The sequence below is a fragment of the Psittacula echo genome, assembly GCF_963264785.1.
Source record: "Psittacula echo genome assembly, chromosome: 5".
In the NCBI taxonomy this organism is placed as follows: Eukaryota; Metazoa; Chordata; class Aves; order Psittaciformes; family Psittacidae; genus Psittacula; species Psittacula echo.
The window spans coordinates 71,228,680-71,249,570 of NC_137739.1; the positions used below are offsets into that span (position 1 = coordinate 71,228,680).

At 39.0% G+C, this 20,891-nt stretch overlaps 1 protein-coding gene across 1 annotated transcript in view; it reads left to right on the forward strand.

Moving 5' to 3' along the window:
• KCNH5 (potassium voltage-gated channel subfamily H member 5) overlaps window positions 1-20,891 on the forward strand; it is a gene marked incomplete at its 3' end in the record, with an annotated part of 154,439 nt that overhangs the window by 81,764 nt on the left and 51,784 nt on the right. The window contains exon 8 of the mRNA XM_080617796.1: window positions 20,430-20,629. Within this exon, the coding sequence (XP_080473922.1) occupies window positions 20,430-20,629 (200 nt within the window). The remainder of the gene's footprint in view (window positions 1-20,429; window positions 20,630-20,891) is intronic.

The following is a 20,891-nucleotide window of genomic DNA, read 5'->3' on the forward strand; positions in this document are numbered from 1 at the left end:
TTTCTTTTCTTTCTTAGCAGGGGACTATTGAAAGAAACTTCTGTCACCTTGTAGGGAAAGCCTATTGCAATGATTGGAGCTTGATGCTTCTGGTGCGATATATATATCTCTAAAACTTCTTTTGTCACTTTTCTCTGAAGAGAAGGCATTGCACCTAATATTCTTTTTATACTACCCACAAATATAGAACCTGTTAAAAATTATCTTTAGTTAGGAAAATGAAGTGCTGGGTACCGTTCTTTTCCCTGACCAACTGCTGGTTACAAAGACATGGTGAACAGCCTACAGAGCTTCTAGTTCATCAGCAACAGTATAGTATTCAGTCATACTTTAGATCTATGCACAGGACAAAGTCACTGCTTCTCCGTGGATGGGGTGTGCTGCCCCTGGAATGGTTTAAAAAAAAAGGAATTTGAATGATTCAGATTCTATTTGAAATAAAATAGGTGAAATAGTGAGAAACAGACTTGCATTTGAAAGACTGTGATATGTATTTAGTAGTTCATACTGAGAAATACTATCCTTTATTTTTCTCTGAAGAAAGACAGAAGATATCACATGTAAGATTGCACATGGTAAATGTGTTCAATAGCCTTTCTCAGATGTCATCTCAGCCTACTTGAGGATTGTGAGATGAAAAAGGAGAGTTTTCTTCCTCTAGTAATTAAGGAAAATCAGGATACTAGATGAGCAGTTACTTTCTAGCTGCTTACAGTAATTTAATACTAGACTGTGCCACAACAGTAACTTTCCTGAACATCCTTATGAGTTTGAATGCAAAGATATTCAATGTGGCCCTTATAAGTCTGAATGCCCTGCATGCAAATACCATTGGAGTATTGCAGAAATCTCTTACTAGCAAGTAGATTGGAAAATTATTAAGCTAGTTAAATTTTTTGAGGGATAATATTATTTCAGTAGAAGAAGCTAATTTGTGAAAAAGGAAGCATTTAATTATTCTTGCCAAAGCATTTTTTAAAAACTTGTTAGCACTCTGTGTCCTCTTCCTTCTATTCTGTGCTGATAAATTCCATATGGAACAAACTGATGTATGATTTTTGTCATTAAGAATCCTTTACTTTGAGTTTTTTATTCTTTAGTGTTACCTAGTGGATTATAAAATAGAGAAAAATGATTTAATTGTAATTCCTATCACCATGATCTACCCTCCAGTGTTTAAATGTAAAAACTATTCCCTCTTTCCAGTTTGATCTCAAAATTATAGTTTCCTGGGAGAAACTCTGAGGCAAATCAGTCTCTAAACATTTCTGAAGACAAAGGAGGTAAATATCAAACTTTGCTGGGAGACAGGGAGGGGAGGGAAAGGAAAGGTCAAATTCTGAATTTCTAACAGTCCCTGGAAAAGACAGTGGCAAAATGTCTCATTCCAGTAATAGCTGGAAATGGCAGAGTAAACCAGCCTGGACCACCAGCTCATGAATGGGACCAAACCTACAGCTTTAGCAGTCAGAGAGAGTCAAAAAAAGCTGTAGGTAAATAAAACATGTTTGTTGTTCTGAATTTGTTGGCTCGTTTTTCCAGTGAGTGTATGGTGTGCTGACTAATGTATGTCTTTGTATGTCTTTGGCAACTTCCCTTTCCATCAAGGTGACGCTTCATGGCCATGCAGCATGATTTTCTGCAGCCTATTGTCCTTAATCTACATCCACTTGGTACCTGTTCACTAGGGAGGCCATAGGGGGACGTGTTCTGCCATGTATGCTGCACACTGACTCTGCTCAGTGACATTCATTTCTTTGGTCTTGTCTGCTTATGGAGCAATTAATAACTCTATGTCTGCATAAGGCAGGAGGAGATTTGTGGGATGGGCACACGCTTGCTTAAATTGTCTGTGCGTTGGTTGTGGGTTCCTTGCAGGGTTGAAAGGATCATATATCATCCTCTACTCAGTCCATCTCAGTGTGTGTTCTTTAAAGTACTTATGTTTGCTGGTTGCTTGTAGAGGATGGTCCTGGAAATGAACTGTACATTCATTTTGTGTAAAGGAGGTGGGCAAACTCTTAGTAATTACAATCAGTAAACAGTAGCTTTTCAGAATTTTGATTTATTATTTTGGTTACAGCACTTGGAAATGTCTTTCATAAATGAATATAAATACCCGAGGTAAATAAATTAGTCCTTGAATCTGGCATTAATCTGCCCAAAATAATAATAATAAAAAAGAAATATAATAATAGACTTATGCCTCTGAAGGGTTAAACAGAGATAACATCAAGGACTTCGGGGGCAATTTATCTGACATGTTAGTTAACATTTCATTAGCTTCTTCCACAATTCTCATCCTTGCCTTGCAAATGAATCATCATCAATAAAAATAAAAGCAGGTTTTACTCAGCAAGTTTGTTAATAATGTGAAAAATTAAAATAAATTAGAGTTTTCTTACCATAAAAAGCTTGGCTATTTCCAATCTGTCTCAGTTCTGCAGTATTATTGTACGTAGATTTGAAGAGCAGAACCAGAGCTCTAGTGGTGTGTGTAAATAATAATAAACAGGTATACCTAGTGCTTTGTTTCACTAGCAACTTTCACAGGGAAAATACCGCATGAGGATTTCCCATGCTCTGTATTTCAAACTGCCTCAGCTACCAACTGTGGTCCTTCAAATTGTACATAAATGTCCAGCATACTGCAATATAAGCAGTGTGATCTCTGGCCAAATCCAGTCCAAAACAGACTGTGGACAATGAGCTGTTAGTACTGCTTGGTGTATACTTAACGTGCTTTGGCTTCATTTCATGTTTTTAGGAGAATGTCCTGGTTGGAAAGGTGTGGGCCATGAGGTAGGGGAGGTTGTGAAGCAATTGGGACAGAGGTTTGGGGTGACTTAGTCATCAGGCAGGAGGAGCTGGTGTTGCTAAACATCAGTTGGGACTTCTAGCAAGGGATCACAGCTCCTTACTGTGTCCCTGCTCTTTGCAGGAGGTTCTCTCAATGTGCTCCTATTTCAGCAATTGTAAAGTTCTTGGAAAGCCACAAGGCCCTTAAAACATCTCAAGCCATTAACACCTTCACTGAAATTCACTGTCTCAAATCATATTGCTCTTATTAGAAGGTTGCCTGAAACTCCAGGGTTAGGCTGCAGCTTCTTAGATACCACCTTACTGTAAACTGTATCTTGTTTCCTCCATGTTTTTAAGAGCACACCACTTTTTATTGATGTGAATGGTGAGGGGGCTTTACAAAACCACTCACCTGTAACCCAGCTTGGTCCCAAAAAAGTCATAGTCCTACCTCTGAGCAGCCCATTGTACCTCTTCTACCTTTAGCAGCCACTCATTACATTTTCAGGTGAGTGCCACCTTCCATGTTCCTCATTTTGAGAAGGAGGAGGTTTATACATGGTCACAAAGATACTGGAAACTTCTCTTCTTTGTGAGTGCCTTCAAAACATTAGGGGGGAAGTTGTCTATAAGGTTAATTGTTGCTGTTCTCTTGATTACCTGTGCTTTGCTGTCTGGAAACTTGTGAAGAGTGCCTCTGCCTTGCAATGCCTCAAATCCTATGTTCTATCACAGGTGTACATAAAGATATGGCATGAGTTAGGGCCAGCATTTGGGCAGTCATAGCTGTTTTGCCATGGGAGCAGCCCATCCTGCTCAACTGAACTGTGATGATAGTGGCACATGGAAGGTGATGGCAGATGCAGGACAGTATATTCTCTGCTTCTATTTTGACTGAATTTGAGGGGAAACGTGCAGGTGGAGTGTGCATGTTGTCTGTGTCCTTGTTGTAGCAGCTGGGCTAACACCCTGAACACTCTTTGGGTGGTGTCATGTGTCCTGTGTCTTAGACTGAAGCCAAGTTATGGGGAGCATCGTGTGGTGGTCAGGTTGTAGAAACCAGGCAGAACCTCATCCTTTAAGCAGTCTTTGGTATCCCTACTAACTCGTAGTAGGAGCCTTAACAAGGCAGGCGATGAGTCTGTTAATTATGGGGGTGCTGGTCAACGGCCAGCTGAACATGAGCCACCAGTGTGCCCAGGTAGCCAAGAAGGCCAGCAGCATCCTTGTATCAGAAATAGTGTGGCCAGCAGGACTAAGGAAGTAATCATCTCCCTGTACTCAGCACTGGTGGGGCTGCACCTCGAATCCTGTGTTCAGTTCTGGGACCCTCACTACAAGAAAGACATTGAGGTGCTGGAGCATATCCAAAGAAGAGCAGCAAAGCTGGTGAAGGACCTGGAGCACAAGTCTAAGGAAAGACTGAGGGAACTGGGGGTGTTTAGTCTGGAGAAAAGGAAGTTCAGGAGAGACCTTATGACTCCCTATGACTATGTGAAATGAGGTTGTAGTGAGGTGGGGGTTGGTCTCTTCTCCTAAGTTAAAAGGGGTAGGACAAGCAGAAATGGCCTCAAGTTGTGCCAGGGGAGGTTTAGATTGGATATAAAAATAAATGCCTTTACTGAAGCAGTTCTCAAGCATTGGAATAGTGTTCCCAGGGAAGTGGTGGAGTCACCATCACTGGAGATGTTTAAAAGACATGTAGATGTGACACTTAAGGACATGGTTTAATGGTGGACTTGGCAGTGCTGCATTAAGGGTTGGACTCAATGATCTTAAAGGTCTTTCCCAACTTAAATGATTCTGTGATTCTATAAAGCCGCGAGATCTTGGCCAGTATTAGCAGGAGAAAATTTATGAAAAAAAACCCCAAACCCCCAACATTTTAACTCTATTATTCCAATAAAACCTGGCTGTAAGGTTTACATCATCAACTATTTTTTTATGGATGTGTGCTAAGCTGGGAAGTTGATGAAAGCAAGATGTTCTGTATAAATTCTTCAGAAAGATCCAGGGATGGAGAAATATGTAGTAATTTCTTCCAGTGTCATGGCAACCAGCTCTACCCAGAGGAGGCATCTTATCAATTAGGTTAAATAATTAGGAACAATATTGAGTGAAATGAAGAAAAACAGCTTAGAGTGAGGTCAGGTGGGAGGCAGCTAAGCTTATAAACAAAATAAAAAATATGGTATATCACTTCTGGGAGACTTCAGCAGAGGCTGAAAGGAGGTGTGAAGAGGAGGAAGAAATTGAAGGAATGAATGAGATAGTGAAAAAAAATTGTGGTAGAAACTTATTCACATAATACAGAAAGTATTTAGTCAAACTCTTAGTTTTGTTGAAAAGGTATTTTTATTGAAAATCACGTATTTTGAAGAAAATGGTTAATATACGCAAGATTTTTTTTTTTCCATTTTTTTGTATGCCCCAACAAATATGTCCCTGTTTTCCAGACTATAGAAAAGTTCTCTCTTGCTCATTCTCTTACTATGCTTTTCATATTTTTCTACATTAGAAAGAATCTGGAGGAAAAAAAAAAAAAATCCTTCCCTTTATCTTCTGCTGGAAAGGTTTTAAAAAAATCAGAGAAAATCTTACTTTGTTTTAAAAAAACTTTTCACTTCAGTGATGGAAAATGTAGAATATAGTAAAGAATTAAGACATTGGGTTTCTACTTTCACTTTAGAAGATCTTCTAAAACTACAAATCCGGATTAGAAAATGCACAGGTGATAGTTTCATTTTTCTGCTAAACTTTACCATACTCCACTAGGAAAAAAGTGGCAAAATAATAAAATGGGGAATAATTTTTAAAAACAGGAAATGACTCAATTTTATAAAATACTTCATTCTGAATTTTCCAATAAAAAATAAAACTGGGACAATTGAAGTAAATGACAAATATGTAGCAAAATTGAATAATCTATCTTTCTTTGTAAAATATATGTAGAAATGTCAAATGTAGAGTGATTGTGATAGTTGTTGTTATTATTATCATTTAAAATGAATAGACATGAAGAAAATTTAAATAGTTTCTCAAAGGCCTTTTTCCTTTGGGAAATTTCCTGTACAGATTCCCAAAGGAAAAGATGCACATAAATGTTTATTACCAACCCTAAAACTCACTTATCTCAGCAGCTACTTTCCATTGACCTCAGTGAATTACCGATCACAACCTCTGGGAAAAATGAGTTCAGATTAATATCATTAAGAATCAAAGCAGGTGAGCTTGCAAATTTGGTTCAAAGTGTTTTTATTTAGGTTAGGTCAATGTGTGTTAATGGTATGCTTGCTAATATGTACTTGCAGGAATAAGCACTTGCATAAAATGAGAAATATATGAAAGATTGTTTCTCCCAAGCCATCAGTAGAGGAGATGAAGAGGCTTTGCTTCATAGATACTAAATCTGAATGCCTTAAAGATTAAAGGAGATATTTGCAATTTGATCAAACAAACTGTGGGGAATAAAATGAACTCCGTTGGGACTGGGTTTGCAAAACTGAATAAAAATGTAAAGGAAGCAGCTTTGCAAAGTCAACTACAATTAATAGGATAAATCTACTGTACTGTTCTGCAGGAGCTTGGGAACAAGCAGAGTGGAAGGCCTAAAAAGATGTGCTAATGAATGGATTGTTGAATTTCATTTTCATTGGGTCTGAAAACTTCATCCTGCAAGGTTTATTTAGAACTGTTTCTTACTCACTGTAGTCGTCAGTGATAGGAACAACTGAATATGAATGATTAACTTCCTGTATTAGTAGCACTAGCTGGTTGAGGTTATTAACGCAGATGGACCAAGAAACCTGACAGTACTGTCAAACTCCCCGTTCCCCATATAATCCCTATTCTTATAATTTCATGTGTCATTGTCCCTAACAAAGGAAATTAATAGCGTACTTGCCCAGCTTCGGCTCTGGAGAAACTGAGGATGCTTCATGTATTGGCAAAATAAGTGGGGGCAGAGACCCTGCAGTAATTCCTTCAGCTGTCAGCATACGAACAAAACCATCAAAAGCCAGTTAACCTTTTGCATTCTTAGCTGATCTCACTGTTCCTTGATTAAGGACCATAGCTGTTCAGCATTGCTATTGGCACATGCAATGATGTGACACCGAGATGCTAAACTTGAGGATTAAACATGTACTTAAAAAATTAATGCTTACTCTTGCTTCTCAAGAGTTAATGTTCAAGAGACATCCTGTAACTGTTGTAAGTGTTGGATCACATCTTGGACATTTTTATTCTATCAAATCTCTCATCTATTTTCACTGGACTTTTAGAGTTGGCTTAGTCACTCTTGGATAAAATCCAAGAAAGAACAGCTTTGCCTGCATCTGCTCTGCTCTGGAAACAGTCAGTCTTGCTGGTAGTAGAAAGGTGATAAAATTTTCCTAATTATTGGGAACTCATTCGTGATACTAATATACACCTAAAAAAAATTTAGAAACAATCTGATTTTGCCGAGGTTTTTTTTTTTGTTGTTGTTGTTCTTTACTTATAGTTGTATCTAAGTGCATTTTTTTTCTCCCTTGAGGTCTTTTTTTCTGCTTAATCCTCAAAGTAGAGTTTCTAGTTTGGTACAGCAATCCCACCATGGAAGTGATTGTGAAAAGGACAGATGAAATTCAGTGTCAGTGCATGCAAATGAATACATGTAGGCAAAAAATAGCTAGCTATATCCATAAAATAATGGTTTCTAAATTAGCAGTTACCACTCACGAAAGACATCTGACTGTTATTCCAGATAGTTTCTTTAAAATATCCATGTACTATTCAGTACCAATCAACAAAAGGCAAATAGGATTTCTAGACAAGTAATTGAAATGAACGCTGTTGCACCACACTGCACTGTACTAAAACAAGATTTTGTAGGATTATAAAGGGTGTCTAAAAGGTGGCAAGAATGAAGCATGGAATGACTTTCTGAGATGGAGAGATACAGTAGACAAGGGCTTTTCATGACTGAGAAAAACACAGTGGAGGACAGCTTACAGAAATAAAGAGTGGTTCACAGGGGATGAAGATGAGCAATTACTCACTTTATCAGAAGGGGAGTTGGGATTTGCCAATGTAAAGGCTGGGGAAGCCAGACTTGCAGAACAGCATGACAAAATACAATGTCACATAATGTTTTGGTGAGAAAAAAATATAAATGAATCTGTGGAAAGAAATATTCTTGATTGAGATGTCTGGTTGGTGGCTAATAGTGACCATGGACTGGACGCAATGGGCAGTTTGAAAAGTCCCTGGTCTCTAGGTTCATGGAAATCTGGAAGGGGTAGCCCAGAGCAGAGATGGCCCATGCACCATTGTCTTGTAGTCTGATCATAAGTATCCAGAAAGGGCTGCATTCAGAAGAAGGATTTTTGGCTTAGATGGGCAATTGGTGTGCTGCTGCATATCACTTCTGTTACTATACACATCTGTGTAGGCCTTTCACAGGACATTTAAAAATGCTACAAAACAACCACAAAAATGTTAAAGGAAAGTGATAGAATACGCTCAATTATTCTCCTCAGATACTCTCCAGACGTCAGTGTAATTTCATTCACTTCAGTGAAATTAGTGTTAATGTAGGAATGGTAATGCAGCAAATCTAATTCCAGCATCTCTTTCCTGGAATAGGGAGCAAGAAAACAGAGAGGTAGTCAGACAGAAACAAGTGCTGATCACAAGAAGTTGGACAGGGAGGAGGAGAGCTCCAGAAGCTGCTGCCAGGAAATAAAGACACTTTTCCAGTCTCTCATAGTCATGGAATGCTCTGATTTTATTTGGTTTAGTTTGCCAATTTATGCAATCTTTTGTTGTTCTGTTGAATATGCTCAAACCCCTTCTACCAGGAGAGCATCAGTGGCTAGTAATATTTCCAGCAATTTTTTTATTCTTGGTATTATATAGAAGGAAGAGGTGGAGAGCTGTGGAACTGGTGGAAAGAGGTGGAGGTAATGTGCTTAATATAGTATTTAAATAGCTCTTGTTTCATTGTTTCTTGTTGGAGCCTATAAGGATGCTGGAGAGAGACTCTTCATTGGAGACTGTAGTGATAGAACAAGGGGTAATGGGTTAAAACTTAAACGGGGGAAGTTTTGATTGGATATAAGGAAGAAATTCTTTACTGTGAGGGTGGTGAGGCGCTGGAATGGATTGCCCAATGAAGTTGTGAATGCTCCATCCCTGGCAGTGTTCAAGGCCAGTTTATATATATATATATTACTGTCTGATCCTCTGATAGACAATGCAAAAATATATTTAAAGTATTGCCTGTGCCTGTCATTTTGCCATGCCATTGCTTTTCAGCAGAACAGTTTGTGGCACTTGCGAAGATGAATGTGGAGAAGATCTTCCTAAGACCATAGATTTTCTCCCAAGTGCCATAAATACTACCTGAATATACTGAGATCCAAATTGACATGTGTAGGAGATGAAGCCCTCTCACTGAGCACATTCATACTGATATCTTTCCCCAAAACCCATCACAGGTGAGGACTGACTTTGTGACAGCAGTGAGTGACAGCAAAGCCACAGACATATGACTGAAACATGGTCCTACCAATGTGTCAGGGCAGTAGGGGTGGATATACTTTGGATACACAAGGAGTTAATTGATAATGATGAATGCTAATTTGAGGTCAACTTTTTTCCTCCCTCCTCCTCTTGGTAGGATGCAGTATGGAGTAACACGATTTCATAGAGTATGAAAGTGAGAAACATGCTCATTTTTGCAGTTAAGTTTCACTTGGTTATTGACTATTTTACAAGACAACCACCAAAGAAGTTCTGAAGAAGCTGTCAGGCTCAATGATAGCTCAGCATCTGCCACAGCTAAATCAATACTGTGATGAAGGACAGGTTCCCAAAGTGGATAATAAAAGCAGAGTAAAGTTAATTCACCTTGAAAGCTTGAAAATGTTAGTGTGAATTTTTTTTTTAAACAAAACCAGCATCATTCCAGCAAAATACAAGAGGTGCTGAGGTCCAGCCCTGAGAAGCAGTCTACCCAAGCATTGCCTTTACCGGGAGCGGGGAGCAGGCTTTATATCAGTCATGTGCACAAATGCTCTGATAAATTGGAAACCTGGTGCTAATAAATTGGGCAAAAAGGGGTTTGTGTTGGCTGAGATTGCTAGCAGTGTGCTAGGAACTCATGGTTTGGTTTTGTGGAAAATATTCCCTTATAATATAGATTGAGGGAGGTGTGTGAAGACAACGAATGTGCCAGTTTTCCTTAGGCTGTTAAGACTTTTTTTTTTTTTTTTAATCCAATTAGAATTTTCTCCCATTGTTCGGATTTCAGAGGTTTAAAATCAGAAGACTGGAGGCAAAATGTTTTGCTAAGAATTATTTTAGCTTTATAAAACCCGGAGGTGAAATATTTCAGCTTTTTGTGGTTTTGTTGAGGTTTTTACGGTTTTGGGTTTTTTTCGTTGGTTGGTTCTTTTGGGTTTTTGTGGGGTTTTTTGAGGTTTTTTGTTTGTTTGGTTGGTTGGTTTGTGTTTGTTTTGTGGTGTTTCAGTGGGTTTTTTTTCCCTTGGTTTTAGTGTAAACACTTCACAAAAGGCAAATTTAAGTTGAGATAGGCTGTCAGCATCACATAGAAAATTTCGTATAGAAAATTCTACTCAGCTCTATCCAGAGATGCTGAATTTGCAGGACTGAGAATTAGAGGGAAGGTGCTTCTGTAGGTGACTGAGATGAATAAGAAACATTACCATTCAGTTCAATGAAGCCAGTTGTGTTATCATTTTACAAAGCAAAATTATTCTCAAAATAATAGGATGCAAAGAACATCTCCAGATTTGTTGCTTTTAATATTTACAGTTAAGTACTTTATTTCTTTTTTTTTTTCTAAAAATGCCCTATAATTACACACAAAAATCTATCCTCACAGAGTTCAGGTTGATGAATTAAAATACAGAAAGAGCGAGCTACTGAACTGAAACAGCATGCTTTACCCGTGATCTATCTCATTAATATTTTCAGGCAGTATGCACTGTTATGCTAACAGGTGTGGTTACCACACCTCTCAAGGCTATGTGTGGCCTGTGTTTTATAGCTGGAATAGTACATCTAATTGTCCCAAATCTATTCCTACTAATTGTGCTGAGATAAAGTTGAACGCTTAATTATATGAATGAGTGAAGTTAGATTTTAAGGAATAGAAAGAATGAGCAAATTAGGAGAGGGAAAGGAAAATCAGAAGCTGCAGAAACTGAGCTTGTTCGTATTGTTACGTATGTTCACCTTTACACTTCCATACAGGTATATCCGTGTGTATGTACACATATATATGTGTATATTTGTGAGTATCTAAAACATACCAACATGTAGATTTATACAGAAAAAACTTTTACATTGGCATATACAGAAAAAAGAACTAGGAGCAGAGAGGTAGAAACATCTTCTCATATAGTCCAGCACTTTGATGGAATGTTTACAAATTTCCTTTTATATTTCAACAAGACAGGCAATCTAGGTGGTGTTCCTCAGGGTGCAAGTGATATTCTGGCAGCCTGCCTCTAGCAACATTGCTATCCTGGGTTCATCTTAATGTGACAAGAACTTGGTGTCCCACTAAAAAAATTCACTTAAAAATATTACACACACACAAAAAAAAAGGTATCAGCAAGAGAAAAAATCCTAGCAGCTCAAATCTGGCAACAAGCTGTCAAGTTGTTTCACATGGTAATACTGACAGCTGCCAGCCTTGCTCAGAGAACTTCTCTCTGGAGATGATCCCTTTGGTTCCTGTGCTTCCATTCCATAGTGCTGGAGACCCTTTATGTCCTGGGCTTGTTACTGGTGACAGTTTCGGCATGGTGAGGCACAGTGAGGAAAGCACATGGGATGGTTTCAATCCACAGGTGCCAGCGCAGGCCGGTAAAGACAGCTCTCTGGGAAAGCAGCTTCTTTATTTCTTCGATGGAAAGAGGGAGAGATGTACGTGATGGGTAGATGATTGTTTGACAGACATGAGTCAGCTTTTTTTGAAATACTGTGAGATTTACATGCAAATGAGTTAATGTTAAAGATAATACTCAAAATGGAGAAAATGATAAACAAGGGATGGAGCAAAGTGATAGAGCTATGGGGTTGATGGCATTCATGGTGAACATAATTCTCACGAATTCTGGTCATCTTCTGCCTCTCTGCTTTCCTTCTGCACCTGCAGTAATTTCTTTAGGGAAGTGATTGCATTGTAATTAACATTTGCCATTGCACAAGAATTTATGCAGCATGTGAAATGGTAGATGTGCCATTTGGTAAAGAGGTGATGGATTTCTGAAGAAACAGGAATTATGAAGCATGAGTATAAGAAATGGTTTAGCTCACTAGTTAATTATTATTTGTGCTTATGTTATTTGTTCTCGTAAATGGAAATCTAAATATTCCTCCCATGATCATCGCCACCAAAAGCTGTGATCCATTAGACCCAACTTCCAGAGTGGATGAAATGTGTAGAAGAAGCCTTAACTCAGCCTCTTACTCCAGAGCTCTTAGGGAAAAAAACCCCATAATTAAGGGCCCTTTACTACAAGACAAGGATTTTTCAGGCAAAGTGAAGTTTTGCCTCTCATTTAACACAGAGTAATGCTGTTTGCCCTGCTGCCTGCTGAGATGTAATTGCAGCCGTTTTCTGGATGTGCATTCCCATATGATGCTTAACACTCTTTATTAATATGGGGAGGGGGAAGCAGACCCTAGCAGACCCAAGATATGTAAAGCTTTCCAGTTGCAAGAAAGTGCAGGAAATTGCATCCAAATGCCCAGAGGAGACCACTGAACCTGTGCTGAGTGGTGTTTCTGATGGCTAGCACAGTTTCTCAGGTGAATGAACATAGGCTGGCTGTGGAAGGCGTTGTTGAGCAGGGAAGATGTGTGTGAACTGTCATTTCAAGCTGGTTAACATCTGGATCGTCAAACCCAGGCACCTGGTGGACCCCAGTGCTCAGGGAGGGTAATGTGTAGTTTTGTTGTCTGTGCTGCTGACTAGTCTTAGCCAACCTTAGATCATGTTTGTCACTTCCTCAGGGCTAGAAGCCAAACACACTGATAGTTGTGGACAACAGTAGCCTTAATTTAAGACTGTGTTTTGCAATACCAGTTCAGCCAGTCTTGGATTGCAACTGTGTGCAAAAGTATTGCTAGTCAGATCATCACATTCGCATGGTGGAAAGGCATTGGAGCTTTAAAGTTAATATTTTCTGTTAGCTAAGTGCTCTCATGAAAAACAAAAAACAAAACCCAAACCCAGCTCACAGTTTCACCATTTAAAAATCAGTGACTATACAACAGCAGTTGAAAGCCCTTACTTTGAATAAATAAGAACTTATGAATAAAGTATGCAAAATACTTTCTAGAAGAGAAGGCTGCGTGGAGACCTCATAGCAGCCTTCCAGTATCTGAAGGGGGCCTACAAGGATGCTGGGGATGGACTATTCATCAGGGACTGTAGTGACAGGACAAGGGGTAATGGGTTCAAACTGAAACAGGGGAAGTTTAGATTGGATCTAAGGAAGAAATTCTTTACTGAGAGGGTGGTGAGGCACTGGAATGGGTTGCCCAGGGAGGTTGTGAATGCTCCATCCCTGGCGGTGTCCAAGGCCAGGTTGGATGAGGCCTTGGGTGACATGGTTTAGTGTGAGGTGTCCCTGCCCATGGCAGGGGGGTTGGAACTAGATGATCTTGATGTCCTTTCCAACCCTAACTATTCTATGATTCTATGATTCTATACTTAACTGTCTCCAAAGCAACTGTTCCACCCTGCTGTGCAAAAAAGATCCCATATAAAGGCAAGAACAGAAAGTGTAAGTTCCTACAGTATAGTATTGATGATCTTAATTACATAATTACTTTGTCCTCATCAAATATCAGTGTTGACAAGGATTTTACAGCCCTCTATTATTGTTATCCTCTTAATTTAGAGTTTGCATTACTATAGTATCAGGAAGGTGTTGAGTCAGGAAAACAGGGGTGAATGTCAGCTGGATCCATGGAGGAACCATACATCTTACGTGACTGCAGCATGGCATATAGGAATGCATGGATGGCCACCACCTCCGTGCATTGGCAATATGGAGTATACATCTGGATGCAAGAGCATATAGGCCATGGTGATGATGAAATCAGACTGACCATGGTATGCATTCACCTAGATAAAATTGCATCCAACTCCGCCTTGATTACAGCACTCAGATGATTTTGGCAGTAAGTTCACAGCTGAAGTTAGCTGCTGAATCCAGATCTTTGCCCTTTAGCTTCTCTTTTGAAAAGTGGGTGTAACAATGCATAGTTTGGGCTTGTGGGAGGATAAATATATTGGATTATGTGGCATGGGATAGTGCAGTGATAAGATCACAGAGGTAGTTGGAAGAAAGATTTCTTTTCTTTGCTTTTGGTACTTTTGGAAGTAGACTTTGAAAGCTAATATGCTCTGGTGTTGTTATCTCCTCCCTGCTAATGGGGAGTAATTGTATTTAGGACACTCATTGAACACCAACGTAAAACTGGTGCCAGCATTGCTGGAATGGGGGAATGTATTTTAACAGCACAATGTTTATTGGGGCCAAGGGTTCAAAATCAAAATTGGCCTTTGAAGACCTGTAAAACCACGGGGTCATGTGTTGCTTTCACTAGCATGGCTGGCAGACAGGTGTAGCTGTGGGATGGAAGTGAGAGACTGAGGCTGGCATCAAAAAAGTGCTACAAAACCATGATAAGGAAGGGGGCTTAGAAGGATTATTTTATTCAGAATAACACGCTTCATTGAATAATGTTGATGGATTTGAAGAAAGCCGTTTACTGTGACAGCAGCAGCCTATTGCTGCTGCTGCATCTTAGTGAGGCTGTTGAACTTTGGAGATGGACACTGCACTGTGCTGCCAGCTGTCACACCGAACAGCATCTACAAAAGTTTTGCAATGTAATCAGATGTATTAAGGTGAGGTGGAAAGAAATAACAGAAAACAGCTTTTAAAATAGTAAATCAGGTATTTGTGTACCAGGCTTATATCTAGTTATATCTAATATCTCTATACTGGAGTTTGTATTGAATCTCTCCTGAATGATATTGCTTTAACAATGTTAAAATAATAATCTTGCAGGAATACCTCATTCCAAAAATTCATTGAAGAAGTTGCAGCTGGCCTCAGCATGAAAAAATGAGTATCTATGTTTTTCCAGCATCAAGGCCTCATAGAGTCATAGAATCATGTATGTTGGAAAAGATCATCAAATCCAACTATAAACCCAACACTGTCAAGTGCACTGCTAAACTATGTCCTTAAGTGCCACATATATAGGTCTTTTCAATACCTCCAGGGATGGCTACTCCACCACTTTCCTGGACAGCATGTTCCAGTGCTTGACAGACCTTTCAGAGAGACAATTTTCTTAATACCTAATCTAATCCTCCTCTGGCAAATTTGAAGCTATTTCTCCTTGTCCTACCTCTTGATCATAGAATCGTGGAATCATAGAATAGTTAGGGATGGAAAGGACCTTAAGATCATCTAATTCCAACACCCCTGCCATGGGCAGGGACACCTCACACTAAACCATGTCACCCAAGGCTCTGTCCAACCCGGCCTTGAACACCGCCAGGGATAGAGCATTCACAACCTCCCTGGGCAACCCATTCCAGTGCCTCACCACCCTCACAGTAAAGAACTTCCTCCTTATATCCAATCTCACGGAGGTGAGACTGACTGCTCTGTAGTTCCCTGGGTCATCCATTTTCCCCTTCTTGAAAATGTGGGTTATATTTCCCTTTTTCCAGTCGTCGGGAACTTCACCTGACTGCCATGATTTTTCAAATATGATGGCCAGTGGCTTAGCAACTTCGTTTGCCAGCTCCTTCAGGACCTGCTGATGCATTTCATCAGGTCCCATGGGCTTGTGCATGGTCAGGTTCTTAAGATGGTCTCGAGCCAGATCCTCTCCTACAGTGGGCCTAAGGTCTTCGTTCTCATAGTCCCTGCGTCTGCCTTCCAAGACTTGGGTGGTGTGGTCAGAGCATTTGCCAGTGAAGACTAGCTTACTTGATACGTGGGAGAAGAGACTGACACCCACCTCACTAATTTTCTTTACAACTAGAGTTTAGAGGCATATTGTATATGCTTAGATTAATAATAATCTAGCATAGAGCAGACTGTAGGGAAAATTAGATCTCTCAAGCAAGCCTTCAGTTCCTAAAGACAGATGTTCCTTTCTGTACATATTTAGTATACAGTCAGCATAATCTGACTGTATGCTAAATATAATAATTTATATACAATATAATAATTTTATTTTAGAAAGGTCCTTGTTTTTAAACAAGCAAAAGATTTATAGAACAGTATTGATAAATCATTCAAAAATGTTTTATGTATGTACAAATACAGTAACACTTTTTATATATAAAAATATATAGCGCTGAGACCCTTGTATATTAATTAGAGGATATTTTTCAACACTGAAGAGTAAAAATAGAAATAAAACCAGCAGTTGAACCACCTACCTCACCTTTAGGACTCAGAAAGGTATTTATGTATCATTATATCAAATTGATCTCTATGAAATCTAGTAAAGACTTCTCCAGATTTAAACACATGGGGCAATTAAGTAAATAAGCATTGCATGACTGTAGGAACATAACAGGAAATGTCTGGAGAAATGCAGTTCATAAAAGAGAAGGTGAATAAATGCAGTTTGACCTATCCAGACCTTTCAAGAAACTGGGTATTTTCACCTTCAACCTCTGTAGCATCATCTTTCCCGTTTCTTGTAACAAGGGAGACTAAATTAAAACTGTTGAAGTGTATGTATACCTTTAGAGATTTCTTTAGAGATTATTTAAATCCTCTTACTGGCAAGAGAGGCACGGTATTTTATTTCCTTCAGAACCTTTTGCAAATGATCTTTGCTGCCAGCTCCACCTGCCAAAAATAATTAAAATCCAGAAAAAGTGAAATGCCCTTGGTAGCAGTCCTCTGCCTTTGTTTTTTAAAGGTGAGGAAGGTTCACACTTGGCACTTCAGTATCTGCTCATTAAATAGGGATGCTCTGAGAAATCTTTGTTTGCTTAACTACAGGCATTATGGATTATTGATGAAGAGCCTTAAACCTTTACAGGCTGCAAGAGGCAACAGCAGCTTTAGATGCTTGCCAGAAGGGGATCCAACCTGCTTTGTAGGTAATCAGCTTCCTGAGCTGAGACATGCCGGCCAACTAAGGAGCTGATCCAGCTCACCTCCCTGTCCTGTCCCATCTCGCATATTTGAAGCTCACTCAACTACCCCAGCTGAAAGTTGGGTAGCAAAGAGCAAAGACAGGTAAATTGTATTTTTAAGGCAGACTGATCTCATTAGACTCTCCCAAGCAGAGGGTCCCTGAAGAGAAGTGTCACAACAGGTGTCACAAATACAATGCAAATTACTCATGTATTATTTCCTTATCAATCAGCACAGACTTGTTCTGTTGCATACCAAGACATGCAAAACAATAGATAGTAGGGTTTTTTAAATGACCTTCTTTTCTAAGTATCAGATTGTGATGTTTTAAACCAAGCCAGCAACTAAGTATCACGCAGCTGCTTGCTCACCACCCCCCTGCTTTCCTCCTTCCTGGGTGGGATAGGGAGGAGAACTGGAAGGATGTAAAACCCCCAGGGATGGGGAGATGATTTACAGACAGCTGAATTGTCTATGCCAGATTATGAAAAATGTGCTCAAAACCTGCAAATGAGTCTCAGCAGCTACCAGTGTTGGCATAGGGAAGCACCACAGGCAAGGAGAGTATTCGAGGCACAGCTTCAAAGCTGGGAAGATCTGAGTAGGTTCCCTTTAAATATTTGACAAAGGTCCCCCATGCAGTAACCTGTAAAAGAAGAGGAATATTTAGATGAACTCAACCTTTACTACTAAAGTCTTTACTATTTCTGATAGGAGGCAAAGGAAGGCTTTGATTTCCAACACAAAGATAATGCTGATTTTGTCTGTGCTGACTCTACAGCATGTAGGCTCCTGAATTCTGGCTTAGTGAAATACTGCTAGGTAATGCTTTCAATGATGATTTTGCAGGCTTGATCCAACGATTTATCCTGTCCTCAATTTCCTGAACATACATACTCTTTTAAGTAAAACTTTCCAGGATGCCGTATTAGAAGACTCTGAACTAGAATTTCTCTTCTGACTGTATATTTTCTAGAAATTGTCTCTGCCAGAGAGTATTTTTTTTTTTGCAGAGATGGTAATATGTGCCAGTTGCTTCAGACAAGCTGTTTTCACCATGGTATTATTCACTCTTTTCAACCTAGGAGGTATCAGAGTTGAATCTCGCTTTTCCTGACCTTGAAGGGAACTGTGTCACATTTTTAGTTAGCTTGTGTCTTCTGTGTAGGTTTGCATGGTCACTTGGGTCTCATGCATTGTAACTGCACATGCAGTCTAGCTGTAACTACATTTTGGGGACAGTCCCAGCTTCTCTTTACATTTGTAGTCACAGTAATTTGCAGGTGCATCTAACATCAGAGAGGGAGACAAGAAGTATTGTGCACTCACATATCTGATGGGCTGAGTTCATGATAAATCAGCAACTGTTCTTCAGAAGGATGAGGAATGTTGCACTTAGAAGAAGTGACAGTTCATCAAGTTTTCCCTTCTACAACAGTCCAAAAGAATGGAAAAAGCTGAAAAAAAAAAAAAAAAAAAAAAAGAAGAGAAAAGTCAGGTGGCATTCATCAATCTAGACTTTTTTTATAATCCACATACTCTTTACTTCGACTGTTGTTATATAGCTGAATGCTTATAGAGATAGAGAAAACCTTTCTGTAGCTAGCAGGTGTGATGCAACAATCAGTAAAGCAAGGTAAAAACCTACCCTTGCAAAAAGCTTTATTTCTGGATATCACATACAGTATTAATCTGCTGTGTCTTCTAAAAATTGAAACGTAGTGTTTGACTTTCCTGCACATTGTGTGACCTTGTTTGGTATGTTCTTGTGTGTCAAGATGAAAAATCCCAAGACTTCGATAAAACAATCAACATCACATTTATGATGAACTTCAGCATCTAATTTTTACTTGGATATAGTAATAAGCACTGTGAGAAATTGAAATACAATTTTTTTATTATACTTTTTTTCTTTTTTTTTTTTTTAATGTGACCTCTCAAATAGGTGTGATGAGCAATAGTAAATTAGTGTGAAAGAAAGTGAGTTTTCTTGAATGAGGTAGAAATATGTTGTTGTATAGAGGGAAGGCACTATGCACTGAGAGATGGAAGACATTATTTCCTTTCACAGTGGGTTATTTCTTGCCATTTGTAGGCTGCAGTTGTTTTTCGAAAAAGCCATATGGAAATGCATAGCAGCATTCTGCTATAAAGCACCTCTGAACAAAGATTATTAAAAATGACAGGCACACTTCTGTGTATTTGATAACGTCAAAAGCAGAAGTAGTGCCTCACATTGGTTTACGAGATACCAGAATAATTCTGTTTTCTGCAAAATATGTAATGCCTAATGGAAGAATGTCATTTTGGGCTTGCTTGCAAAGGTAATTACATTGTGACTCAATAAGGCAACTTGCACTTGCTTGAATTTAGAAGGGTCTTTCCATCCACCACTATTTAAGACAGCACCAGTAAAGGTGTGAATTTAAGTTTTTGCTTAAATACTTTGCCAAATTTAGCTTTCACTCTCCATCAAACAGTGTTCACTGTATCACACTTGTAATAATATATGGAGGTTTATGCCTTTTCAGTTGGAAAGGCTTACTTAAAGCATGTGATTTTCTCAATTATGGCATGCCATTCTTTGGTATTGCGCAACTCAACTTTCTGAGCTTGGCAGTAATGGTGGCACATGTGGAAAGAGGAGAATCAAACCAGAAGAGAAGGTAACTCCAGGAGTGGGTTTGAGGTAGTGCTTCCTATTCTACCGTGTCCTCCTTCTGTCCTAATCATATGCCTTCAGCAGTGGGACTTTCTGTTGTTCCCTCATCAGTTTTTCTCTCACTGAAATCATTAGCTGGCATCCAGACTTGATGTGACATACCCAAGTTGTCTGCTGGGACTGGCTGTGAAAATGGACCGTGAAATGCCACTCTGAATCTTTCTTGTGCACATCTTGGCTTTTGGCACAGGACCCTATTTGTATAGATAGCTCCTTGACAGGCTTCCCAGGTTCCTTTCTTCTCCATTTCATTTCATCTTTGGGACTGAGGCCATTCTTTACATGCTAACTAAGATGGTCTTACAAGAGTTCAGCGTGGTTCTTTGAATAGTGCCTTCAGGGTTTACTGGCCAGCTGAAGCTACATTCGAAAATTAGTTTGGATTAGGATAGAGTGTAGAGTTAAAATGCACTGTCTGTTTTCAATAATTCCATGTGTTGACATTATCTGTATGACTGATTTTGTAAATTAATGCACACCAAGTGGCTGTATGAGCTGTATAGGTAAATTCAAGAAATAACTCTGTACATGTATGTGTGAGAGGGTATATGCATAAATAGAATTTTTCAGTTTACACCTATGTATTTGCAGTAATTTGTAACCATACATAAAATTCTTTGATGTTATCCTTGAATTATGAGTAGCAATAACTGGAGCTTACATGTTTATTTTTAATCACCTTTACTTTTTTTCAGCTCTTCTTTATGCAACTATTTTTGGAAACGTCACCACCATTTTCCAGCAAATGTATGCCAACACCAACCGATACCATGAGATGCTGAACAATGTGAGGGATTTCCTAAAATTATATCAAGTCCCAAAAGGCCTTAGTGAAAGAGTCATGGATTATATTGTCTCAACCTGGTCCATGTCTAAAGGAATTGACACAGAGAAGGTATGAGTACATGAGCTAACAATTTAGACAGCAAGAGTTTGGTGTCCATTGTGTGCATTCTTAGAAACACGACTGTATAACAGCATATAACTTACTAACAAGTCCTTAACTGCATGCTTCTCCATTATTCTGTTTGTTTTGATCTGAACCTAGATGTTTTAAAAAAAGACTGTTTTGCTGCTTTGGAAGTATGCATTTATTTTCCATTATGGTAACTGTTTTCAGATTTCCAGTCTTTCTTTGCCTAAATGCTAAATAATTT